This window comes from Typopeltis vanoorti, chromosome 13, assembly GCF_054136105.1.
Source record: "Typopeltis vanoorti isolate ZY-2024b chromosome 13, IOZ_Tvanoo_1.0, whole genome shotgun sequence".
NCBI lineage: Eukaryota > Metazoa > Arthropoda > Arachnida > Uropygi > Thelyphonidae > Typopeltis > Typopeltis vanoorti.
The window spans coordinates 53,424,498-53,437,882 of record NC_143561.1 but is presented as its reverse complement, the minus strand read 5'-3'; the positions used below and the strand labels follow the sequence as shown (position 1 = coordinate 53,437,882).

General features: G+C 33.2%; 1 protein-coding gene across 2 annotated transcripts in view; it reads left to right on the top strand.

Moving 5' to 3' along the window:
• The window catches only part of Cdk12 (Cyclin-dependent kinase 12), a 585,582-nt gene that overhangs the window by 68,123 nt on the left and 504,074 nt on the right, over window positions 1-13,385 (top strand). For both annotated transcript variants that reach the window (XM_090402548.1, XM_090402547.1), the window contains exons 4-5: window positions 3,556-3,726; window positions 7,919-8,108. In XM_090402548.1, the coding sequence (XP_090258674.1) occupies window positions 3,556-3,726; window positions 7,919-8,108 (361 nt within the window). The remainder of the gene's footprint in view (window positions 1-3,555; window positions 3,727-7,918; window positions 8,109-13,385) is intronic.

Genomic DNA, 13,385 nt, shown 5'->3' with positions numbered 1-13,385 from the left:
ATGGCTCTCTGCTTATTTCAGTGGACAGGTGCTCTAAGTCTACCTGTTTTCTAATTTCATGATCAAATTATAAAGTAGATGATCTCTTTAGTCTAAATTTACTGGTTGAGGCATCGAAAGTCCTGAGTGAGATGTGATCCTGTTGTTGGCTCCTGATTCTGTTAATGAACTTAACCGTGGAGAGTTTTCTTCTGTCTTCAAGTATGTGAAACCCACACTCTTGTTGAGCTTTTGTTGGCTCCTGATTCTGTTAATGAACTTAACCGTGGAGAGTTTTCTTCTGTCTTCAAGTATGTGAAACCCACACTCTTGTTGAGCTTTTAAATTATTTGTGGATGAGACTACACCTATAATAATTTTTGCTGCTCTTGATTGTACTCTGTCAAGCTTTTCTTTTGAGCTAGTGGAAGCTGGAGTCCGGATTTAAGGCATATTCCATAGTGGGTTGTATGAGTGCTGTACATGTAGTTTTTGAGTGTCTTCGGTTTTGCACCTCACTTTGTTCCACAAAGCCTTTTGATGATATTAAGCTTTTTAAGAGCTTTATCGGATGTAATTATGATATGGGTCATAAATCCTAACTCTAGTTCAGTATCTAGAGTTAGGCTTAAGTATTTTTGAAACTGCATTTCCTATTTTGGTATTATATACATATTTTGATTTGGGGATTGTAATTGTGTCTATTTTTTCTATCAGTGGAGAAGATACTCAATTTTGTTTTTTCCGGGTTTAGCTGTAATTTATGTTTCTTTGCCCATCTAAGCCTTTTATTGAATTATTTAGGACTTTTTCAGGTTGTTGAGGATTACTGCTTGTGTGCCAGATTGCTATATTATCCGCATAGCATGCTATTTTTGTGTCATTTGCTATATGAGGATGAATATTGTTCATATAGATGAGAAATAGGAGTGGGCTTAAAACAGAACCTTATGGGACTCCAGCCCAAGTTCGATGTATGTTGGAAGAAGTTCCATTAATTCTTCAATTTTTCTTCCTTTCATGAAATCTGAAATCCAAATTAATGCATTCCCCCTTATTTCAGTATCATATGCACGCAGTTTGGTAGAATTATTTTCTAAGAGCCAATTCATAAGTCTAGTATGTATTATTCTTTCATTTAGTTTACAGAGAGTACCAGTCAAAGCTATTGGTCTGTAGCTTTTACAGTCACTAAGGTTTTTGTTAGGTTTTAGTAAGGGTATAATGACTAATGTTTTCCAGATTTATGGCAGTTTGCCTGTATTCCAGAAAGTGTTATTATCTTCAGAAGTTGGCTTTTGGCTTTTACTCCAATGTTTTTAATCATATGTCCAAAGATAAGATCTATACCGAGTGATTTGTCAGGGTCAATTTGACTAATTGCTGTTTCTTATTCTATCATTGTGAGGTCCTGAGTAAAGATGCCTTCAGAAGTTTACTGCTAACACAATCCAGAATAGGTTCTGGATTGTGTTAGCAGATGTTTTGCAATTTTCCTGCACTTTTTGTCTTTGTTATTGCAGCTTTTTTTTGCAGCTCTTTGGGGTTGGACTTCTGCAAGGCATGAATCTTGTTTACAAACATTCACTTATTATAATTATTATTTTTTTTTTAAAATTAATGAATCGATGATATGATGCTACAAATTACATCCATCATACCAGACTTTGAAAAACTCTGCAGTTCAAAACAACTACACTATGGTCATTAAAATAAACTTAAATTTTTTAATTTTACAGAGCACTAAATTTGTAAAGTGGTTAGTGTTTATTAATTTCTTCCTTTTTTTTTTTCCCCATGTTTATTTTAAAGATTTTGTTGTGAGGGCTCCACAAAAAAAAAAAAAAAAAAATTTTGCTTGCTTTAGGACTCCACTTTAGCAAGAAGTTTGGAAACCGTGCTGTAGAAGATGAGGTTTTCTATACTGGACTTTAAATGGGCAGAGTGTTGTGTGATGAGGTGAGGTGTGGCCATCACCAAGACTGCATTTATTACTACTACTATGGTAGACTTGTAGACCATGCCTTGGATAACTGCTATAGGATCCATGGTATAAAAAAAAAGGCCACCTTACTTTAAGAAAAGCAAATACAAATAGGAAACACTGTTCCTTGAATCTACCTCTGCCCTAATAAATTATCCTGACCTCAACAAATATGAATGTTTTAAATAGTTTGTCATTTGGGAAACATTCATTTTCCAACCTTCAACCAAATAGCTAAGAATTCATTAGAATTCTTAAAGTAGACACTGTGTGTCTACTTCATTTTTGCATATTGCAGTACATGCATACGTGTATATTATTTGTATTTCCTAGTGATGCTAATTTGATTTTTGTGAAATATTGGAAATAATAACTGTTAGTTTAGTTAAATTAAAGATGCCAAGAAATTATATTGTTTTATCCTTTATCAAAGTGTAAGCAAAGAAAGTTTGCAAGCATATAATTTCTTGGTACCTTAATTTAACTTATAAGCAAGTGGAAAAAAAAAACTTTCAAAAAACATTAATCGGTTTAATTATTATATCATCTATCTCACTGTTCCAGATACTACTATCCTTGGCATATTTTTCACTGAATGTTGATAAGTGATAGACAGATATTTTGGTCCATTCCTCTGCCATAATAGCAGTCACTTCCTCTGTTAGTCTTTTCATTCTTTTTCTGAGACCTTCTGGTCACTCTAACCATTACACATATATTATCTCAAACCATATCATCACTTTGCATGACACACTGCATTATGATGTATACAAACTGAACCTTTTCCATAAAAGAACTGAAGTGTAAGTAATACAATTGTTCAGATGTCTGTATAATGTAATATTTTTTTTTTTTTTTTTTTTTTTTTGACACTATGATAAGAGGTCCAAGTTTAAACCAGAAGTACCACTTACAAATAATTGATGCATTTGGTTTTGATTGGCAGTAAGGCTTAAGCAATTAAGGCTGCGAGGTCAGGGAATGCAGTCTGTAAATTGCATGTGTTCTTTTGACTGGTTTGCTTGTTTCCACATGGGATGGCCCTCCTGCTTCCATCTCTTGTCTAGGATGCAAAGGTGGTTTTTTGCATCCTAGGCAAGATTAAAATCCAGTTTGTTCTAGCTAAAAGGCATTACCATCATTACCAAATGAACATGACTGATGGTGTGATCTATTTTGTTAAATAGTAATCTCTTCAATATCTAAACAATTATGATTTGTCATTTACATACACCTTTATACTGGTGTATTACTGTCCATCCATGCTGAACCTGACCATTATTCAGTGTAATGTTTAACTAGTAATGCAGCAACCCTTCTATGGAAGCTGACTGTTTAGTTCATTATGTAATGTTCTGGTTCAGACCTCCACAACTGTGTATATTAGACATCCAAAATTTCTGGTTGAAAGAATCTGTTGATATGCAGCAAGAGAAATGCACAACTGTTCTAGCACTTGTGTTGTGCAGTATTTGAGGGAAAATATGAATTTTTTTTTTTTTAGTGCATATTATTGATAACAAAAAGCTGATACTTTTTGATTTGCCACATTATGTCAATTGCAGAATTCATGTTTTTATATCCAATTGTAGGTGAACTGGTAGCACTCAAAAAAGTCAGACTTGAAAATGAAAAAGAAGGATTTCCTATCACAGCAGTTAGAGAAATAAAGATACTACGGCAGCTTAATCATCCAAGTATTGTAAATTTAAAAGAGATTGTCACAGATAAGCAGGATGCCCTTGATTTCAGGAAGGATAAAGGTTAGTATGAACTTTAAAAAAAATGTATATATGTAACTAGTGTTTATCATTAAGTGTAATAGTGTAATTCTGTTCATTTTAAATTGATTATAGGACAACATATTAGAAATTTTAGATTTGAGACATACTGATGAGAATATTCTTTGTCCCCCCCAACACACAGCTTGTACTGATGCTATATCAGTAATTTATCTGTTCATGACATTGGTAAAAGACTGCATCATCCACAGTCAACTGTAACGACCATTGTCAACTAATGGTCATCATCGTTAAGTTGTCATCACAGTCAAAGAAACACATTTGACTAGGATACTATCTAGAGATGGAAGGGCAATTAGGAATGATAATATGGAAATCTACACAGTGATTTATGTTAATAGTAGGCCACTGTGTAAAGAGTTGAAATCACAATTCATATAATATATGAGCTGCATTCAAACCAAACATTATCCATGGCAATATCACAGATTGCACTATTATAAACAGGCTCCAATGACCATCGTGATTTGTTCATAGAGTGCAGTGGAGGGGCACGATATGGAGCGAAGAGTCATGTTATATACCCTTTTCTAATTGGATAGGTGAGCGTTCATGTAGTTCAATCTCTTTTAGATACTTTTAGGATGCTTTATACATGAGTGCATTATCACAGTAACTTTTAATGGTAGAGCTGTAGTGGTCCAGTCTGATGTTCTCCATATAGACTTGGACTTTTAATTGTAGTGCCTGGAAAGAATACTTGGATTTAGGGGTATGCATACCACACTTTGAAAAACACTGATCTAATAAGTGGGTTCTAAAATGTTTAGTTTTAGTATGTATGACTACAATTTATTTTATTATTAAAATATGATATACACATAAACTAAACGGCATATATTTGTAAAATATCTTGTTGCTGTAATACGACACCTACAATAAGCCTGGACAAGCGCTCTTATTTAGCAGGGCCGTGAGGCAGGCTGCCTCTATGCTACAACGGTACATGTTAGAGTACACATGAACAACATCATTTCATTCATAGTTGCATCTTCAGATACAGAGGTGATTGCTTGTTATAAACATTTTCATCAATTTTGATCGTTAATTATTAAGAAACAGTATAAAAGTGAAAAGCAACTGAAACTTGATGCTTTTTTCAAGCCCAATCCTCAGTAAAATGGTATTTACATAAAAATGTTCTCATTAAAATATATTAATACTACTACTGAAAGTATTTTATTTTCAATACTATTCCTAAGATTCATGATTTAATGGACTTTCAATTTTATGGAAACCCTTAGCCCCTAATAGTCCGTTAAATCAAGAGTTTACTGTACTAAATAAAATCATAAGTATAAACAACAGTAAGCAGGCATGTTTTTCATTAAAAAAAATCACTTGCAAGTCCTGAAGTGTTTAATAAAAATAATAACATGCATAAGAATAACATGATAAATAAACTGAATTAAAAAAAAAAAATCTAATTCAGAATTTAAAAATCAAATACAAATCTCAAATCCACCCAACCTTGGAATACTACTCCCATATTTGAAGTGGTGCACCTAAGACCTCTTTAAAAATTCTTGATGCTGTTCAGAAGAGAGTGGTTTGGTTGGTTGAAAAATCCTCTCTCATAGCCACTCTGCAGCCACTGCATCATAGATGGTTAGTTTTCACATTGTGCATCCTTTACAGATATATCTGTGATGCTTTTCATCAGAACCAGCATCATGTCTCCTATTTCCTTCTAAATTTACAGGAAGAGGAGCAACAACTGTCCAACATCCTTTCACATTTGAACTGCTGACTCACCAAACCTGCTATTCCCAGTCATCTTTTATTCCATCCTTCTCAGTTCTGTGGAAAAGCCTTCCCTATAAAGTATTCCCAAAGACAACAAATTGCTACTCTTCGAAAATATAACAAATTATTTTGCCATAGCAAACTACTCACTTTAACAAACTGCTTATCTGTGTTCCCGGCAAGTGTGCTATAGTGAAAGTTGACTGTTCATCAGGAATTAATGTTTACAGATGAAGTAAAAAGAATGCACTCAGCACACAGAAGTAGTGTGGGATTCAAGTTGGGATTTCCTGGTATGGAGAATAAGTTGATTGCATTATTATAATGTTCTTTCTAAGACTATGCATACTACATGCAAATTGGAAATGATGATTTTCTTGGTAAGAGAAAGAATTACTTTTATGTGGTTCCCATGGCTGGACTAAGGATTTTTCCCCTCTATTTTGATTTATTTTTTATTAATTTTTTACCTAGTCTGGAAATCCTGCTCTATCTACGAAGTGTGGAACATTTTCAAACAGCTTCAGGCCTCCAGTAAGCAGGGTGGTGGATGATGAAATTCATCTCCCACCTAAAATTACCTTGATCAGTTGATTTTATGTGGATTTTATATTGACTTATTTTAACAGAGAACTTACATAGCTTACTATATTTGACCATGCATAAAATACTGTTAACTTTCATTGAGTTTCATTTTATTTTCGTATCTTATTTATTCCTGTACACCATTTGAGGTTGCAAATTTTGTGCTGTGATATCATGAAGGTTGGGAATGTATTGCAGCAATTTCTGAATTGTTTGGTTGCATTGGGAAATTGATTTGTCTTTTAACTGCAGGTATAGATAATTTAATGTATGATTTAGTGCATTTTTGAGAAGTCTTGGTTATTTGAACAGATAAATGTAAAATTAGTGTATATTAAATATTATGGACTCTACTAATGCTTATTACATTTGTCATTTTGATCAATAAGCAATCTTTTTACTTCTGAAGCTACAAATAGGACGTCATTGGAATTCAAGGACTCATTAGCTGCATGTCTGTTAAGTATATAATTCAAACAGTACTCTTATCTTCTATGTTAGCTATGTGGCCCCAAACTTTAAGGAAAAAAGGCAGTTATTCACTCCTTTACAAGGCTTTGATAAGACCACATCTGGATTGCTGTACACAGATATGGTCACCTGTCAAAGATATGGAAAGACAGTTGCAAACGATCCAGAGGTGGATAATGAAAATAATAGCTGGTCTGTGTAATTTCACACAGACCAGCTATTGAGAATAAATTGTGGTCTTCAAAGGAATAGACAGATAAGAAGAGAGATACAAGTGAGATATCACAGCTAATTGCTGGTGCAGCAGAGCTCACGGATCATCCTCTGAAACTGGAATGTCCCCGACTATGGCTTAGAGAGTACAACTAGAAAGCAGATGGCCATGAAGCATGTGAGATTCAAATTCCTTTCATGGCAGCAAATGTTTTGAATGGTGAATGTGTTCAAAGAGAAGTCCTTGGACTCCCTGGTAGAGCATGTATAATAATAATCTGATTATTTCTGATGTTATTTATTAATAACTATTTTTTGCATTTACCTCGTCTTTGTTTTCTTTTTGGTTTTTTATTTAAGATATCAAGCTCTAGAGACAAAACAAGGAATTCTTCTGCTTCCTGTCCCCAAACAGATTATCTTAACAGCAAATTGTTTTACTTGTCATAAATGTTATCCTGTTGGTCGGACAGGAAAAACAAAGATAATATCCACACGCCAAACAGACCCACAATTATCTCAACAACAGCTGTCTTACCTGTTATAAATGTTATCCTGAATCATGTTGGATGCAGTTATCTTACAGCAACCTTTCAGGATCTTATATTACCATTCAACTGTATATCAACAAGTTGAATCCAATCTGTAGAAAGATCGACCTGTTTTCCGTGTTTTTCATGTTTGGAAATCAGTGTTATTTTTTTTTTTATTGTTGTTGTATTTTCTGTTTCAGTGTAATTACTATCATGATGCCATTGTGATAATAGAGCAGCTTTCTTTCTTTTTCTGTTTTTTCTTCTTCACATATCATATCAACTAACAGTATATTACTAATGTTGACATTGAAATATATAAACCCTGTTGCTTTTTAATGAAATTTTAGTTCACTAACCTTTTCATGCTATCATGTTTCAGAAGAAACAAACAGTTTATATTATTTAATTTGGTTTTAAAAGTAGAATTTTGTGTGTGTGTGTGTGTGTGTGTGTGTGTGTGTGTGTGTGTGTGTGTGTGTGTAAAAATTGTCTTTGCATATTGATTGCTGTTGACCACATACAATACAGTTTTAAATATTGTTTCTTAGTTATATAAATGTTTATATAAATATATTTTTCCATTTGTTTGTATTGTCTTTTAGGTGCCTTTTACTTAGTGTTTGAATATATGGATCATGATCTTATGGGCTTACTGGAGTCAGAATTGGTTGATTTTACAGAACAGCATATTGCATCATTCATGAAACAGCTTCTTGATGGACTGAGTTATTGTCATCATAAAAATTTTCTTCACCGCGATATCAAGTGTTCAAATATACTTATGAATAACAAGTATGTTTTTCTTTCTCTTTATTATGCAGTTTCTTTTCAGACTGACTGATTTCATTAATGACAATTTCTTTGCAATCAGCCTAATTACAGATATACGTTATTAGGCTTCATATTTCCTTAACATTTTGTTTGCAAAGTTAATATATAGGTATAATATATTATAACTATATAGATCAAGTTAAAATCCATTGCATTCTCCCCTACCATTCACAAAGTACTGTATAGTTGTGTTTATATGAACTTCTCTCCTGATTACTTAAGTTCAAATTTTGTTATACTAATATCTAAAGTGAAGTAATGATGATTAAATGATAATTAACAATGTGGAGGAAATGATGTATAATATGTTTTGACTTAGTTGTGAATTAAAAACATGGATTGTTAAGTTGACTATGCTATTAAGTTTGAAATAAGTTGAATTTTTTTCAGAGCGTTGAATACACAGTCACCTCATGCGAAATGGATGAAGAGATCAGTCTTCTGCAATTTCAATTCTCTCTCTGTGTGTGTGTGTGTGTGTGTGTGTGTGTGTGTGTGTGTGTGTGTGTGTGTGTGTGTGTGTGTGTGTGTGTGTGTGTGTGTGTGTGTGATTCTGATAAAAGTACAGTTATTTTATATCACTTTTATACAGCATACTAGAATAATTGATTTCATTTCTCTTCTAAATAATAATGTAATGTTTTTTGATCTTATAATTCAACATTTTAAACAGTTTAAAAACTTCTAAAAACATAGCATATACCTTTAAATGTTTAAATCATAATTTCTGCAATGCGATTGCAATGTTAACTCCTCTCAAAGGCACAGCTATTAATTCTTTCTTTCATGCTTACATTGCGATCAGAATACATCATGGAAAATTATGGAGACAACTACCATGTTAGAGGAAAACTTTAGTTTAATATAAACCAAAATGAATACTCGATGTTTCGAACTTCATATCAAGGTCATCATCTGGAGCATACACAGATATACAGAGAAATAAGGTGCACTACAATCTACATGTTTGCTAAAGTTACTGACTAACTTACAACAATTATTGGCCTGACCTCTGGTGAAAAAAAAAAAAAAAACCCTTTACTACATCAAAGCTAGAGTCCTATTATTATCTATTAGGTTACAAAATTAAATTTGGCTGGAGAGCAACATGTTTATATATATATGTATAAATGTAAAAAACTGTGATAATACATATAAATTTCAACTAATTGGTATTGTTGGATTCTGAATGAACAGAATTGGAATTTATTAATACCTCATTTAGAATCTAACATAATCTACCATTCCCTGAGCAAAATTTGTTTTTTTTAAACTAATAGGCTCATGCTTGTAATATGCTATTTTTGTAATTTCTTTCAAGTTATGTTAATTAATACTTATTTATTTATATATTTTTGGGATAAATTACAGTTATGAAAAGCTGTGTATTAAAATGTCATTTATTTTGTGAATTTAATTTCTTTAATATAATGTTAAAAACTGTAATATGTGCAATTTTAATGTATTCAGGAAATTCCTTAAGATAACACTTGATTGGCTGTTGTGAGAAATTATATGCAAATTTTTCCTAGCACGTGCCTTAGCATGAGTTGCTGTATACTATGCACAAGGCCAGTTCGATATGAGCTAAATATATTTTTAGCTCATGAAGAACCAGATTTTGGCTGGAAAAGAAACGCGAGCTTGACTAGTAAGAGAGAAGAAATAAGAGCCAGGGACACAACGAGAAAGGGAGAAGGAATATAGAGAAGCGGAAAAGCAGGAAGCAAGAAGGGAGGTGGCCGATTGACGTGGCGTGACGGAATAGGAAGGACTGGGAATTGCTTTGCGCTTTGACTTACCTTTTTCGGAGTTTTAATTCTATTATAATTTCCTATCCCCTTGCAGTGGAATAATGCAAGACAAGGGAGAATAAGAAAAGAAAGAAATTGGAAGTTAAATTGAACCAGTGCAAAAGGATATATTCTCCCGAGTCTATTAATCAGTTACGGAAACAGAAGATTACTTTAAGTTTGTGAAGTCTCAAAGTGAAAGTCAACAAGAATTTAGGTGTGTTCATAGGATTCTCGATGTGAAGTAGCTATACTGCTTATGCCGGTAAGATTATCTTTTCTATGCCTAGTGTGAAGTAGCAAACTTATATCTGGCGAACATAATTTAATCCTTGTTGCTGTATTTAACTATTCAAGATCGAATGTGATGTGGTGAGACATTTCCCTCTTGACATGCCAAATATTGTACCATTTGGATTAATGGTTCAAGACTAAAAGTGTGATATAGAGAAGCCTGTTGTAAGAAAACTTAATGTAATATTGGAAACTGAAATTTCTGTGAACTATTCTGCTAGGTTGATAGAACTTTGAAATCTTCAAATGAATGTCTGATGGTTTATATTTTATAACTGTTCTGAATAGTTAAACTGAGTTGATATTTAAACTATATTGAATAATAACTCTTTGATCAGAGTGGAGTTGTGATAGGAATCCTTGATAATAAGAATAGAATCTGTATGCATGAGTTCTAATCATAATTATTATACTCAGCTGAGTAGTTTGCTTGTATCTCAATGAAAACTTAATTATTGTTTAACTATATTTTCCTTACTAGAAATCTTTGCTTTGATGTAAATTTATGTGACACCGCATTAAATGTTTTTATTTAAGTTCAATCTAGTGTTTGCCTGATTTCTTTCATTGCACCGCTCATTATGATATTTCGAATCTTAGCGGGAACCTTATATAATAAAGGCCTAAAATTAAGTTAGTAATAATATAGATTGGTTGATGGTTGATTCCTCAACGTTGCTCATGCATGAACATAGAGTGGTGCAGTATAAAAAAAATTTTCTTTATGTTTGGATGAAGAGTCAACCAACAGCTAGTAAACACAAAGGAGAAGAAATTTCGATCCAACAGTATGGAATGCTTTCCAATGAAAGCTGAAAATTGCTTATAGTCCTAAAGTATACTACATATTAAGTAGTCTGAATATGTGCCATCCAAATTCTTGGAATTTTTATCCACCATTATTGTTGAGATTAGGGTGGTTAATCAGAATTTCACAGGCTTCTTTAAATTTTCTTTCATACCAGGTTTTTGTATGATAAGAGCAGGTACTTTTCCAATCAATTTGGTGTAAGGTGTTGAGAGCGTGATCTGAGAGGCCTGCTTCACCAAAATTGTTATATTTAATGTGTCTATACATAAAAAGTACACAAAAGACACATTAAATATAACAATTTTGGTGAAGCAGGCCTCTCAGATTATGCCCTCAACACCCTACACCAAATAGATTGGAATATTACCTGCTCTTATCATACAAAAACCTGGTATGAAAGAAAATTTAAAATTAGCCTGTGAAATTCTGATTAACTACCCTAATCTCAACAATATTGGTGGCATAAAAATTCCAAGAATTTGGATGGCCACATATTCAGCCTACTTAGTATCTAGCATACTTTAGGACTTTAAGCAATTTTCAGCTTTTATTGGAAACTGTTCCATACCAATTGGTTGAAATTTATATATATAATCACAGTTTATATATATATATATATATATTATATATATATAAACATGTTGCTCTCCAGCCCAATTTAATTTTGTAACCTAATAGATAATAATAGGATTCTAGCTTTGATGTAGTAAAGTTTTTTTTTCCCCACCAGAGGTCAGGTCAATAATTGTTGTAATGGTTGGTCAGTAACTTTAGCAAGCCATGTAGATTGCAGTACAGCTTGTTTTTCTCTGTATATATGTATGCTCCAGATGATGACCTTGATATGAAGTTCTAAACATTGAGTGTTCATTTTCGTTTATATTAAAGTAAAGTTTTTCTTTAACATGATAGTTGTCTCCATAATTTTCCATAATGCACAACTATTAACCTACACATTATGCACAATGAAGTGTCTACTTAATAAATAAAGCCAAAAATTGTAATTTTACAAGTTCAAATGATCAGAATTGTTAAAAAAATTAAGATGTCTTGACAACTGTTTGTGAGAATTTAAAAATGCTGAATTTCCAGAAGAATTATGCAACCCAGTTTATTTTATTATAATTATTTTATTGTTTTGTCATTCTCACCCATGAGAGTCCTCAAGGGCAATGCAAATAAATGTAAATAAATGCTGTCAAGAGCAAAGTAATTTGTTAATATTGTTCTTGAAGAGCTGGAAATTGTAAGGTTTAGAGAATACTTCATGGGGAAGGCTGTCCCACGTAATTGATAGATGGAATGATAGATAAATGGGAGTAGTAGGTTCGTTGAGTCAGCAATTCAACTGTAAACGGATGTTGAGTAGTTGTTGCTCGTGTTATTGTGGGTTTAGATGAAATGGCATGATGGATGCTAGTCATTCTGAACAGTGCCTGTGGAAATATCTGTAGAAGAGAGACACCATTCTGAAACTGACCATTTGTGAGACATTAGCTGAAGAGTGTGAGAGAGTGAGTGGTCATCAGTCAACTGAATTGTCATCTTCTGATCCCTCTATGTGGAACACCTGTTCGTGTTTGAGGGACCCTCCCAGTGATGGTACTTGATGTTTTTATTTTTCCTTTTTTTTCGTATTTTTTTCTTCCCATATTCTTAACTTGACTTGTGAGTTTTTTATCTTTTCACAGCAGCAGGGATTTGGATTCTAGACCCAATTCCTTGCTGCCATGCTGTGCAACGTGTGGACACCCAAAAATAGGATCCTGGTAGTCTTGCATTACTTTGACCCCTGCTTCAGCAATATGGGCAGTCTTGGATGGTCTGGCCAGGATCAGAATGGTGATTGGTCTTGCTTGCAAGGGTGGTCAGCAGTAAGTATCCTACCCCCTTGTCAGTGAATAGGGCCTGAGGCTTACTTCAGTGCTGGTATAGTGACTATGATAACATGGGTGTTCCATTTCCAAGTGCATTTATTACTTGTTGGAAAGTGGGCATTCATGTGTTGCTCTGTGATGGGTTGAGAATCTTTGGTGTTGAGTCAGAAGAAATCCTTTTGATCATGAATCCTTAATCACTCAGACTTTCCAGGAGCCTTCATAAGGCCCAACTAAGTACAGAATATTGTAGATATATCATTTTATAACAGAAAAAAAAATAGAAGATATTTAACACACATATAAATATACCTGTATTTCTCTTCATCTGTGCAACAGGTGAAAAGCCAATAAGTAAAATGTCACCTTTCATTATTCAAAAGATTTTAGACAGTTTGACTGGATCTCTCAAAACAGTTAGAAAATTGACTTTTTGGGAGATTCTACAAATCTCAAGAAACTC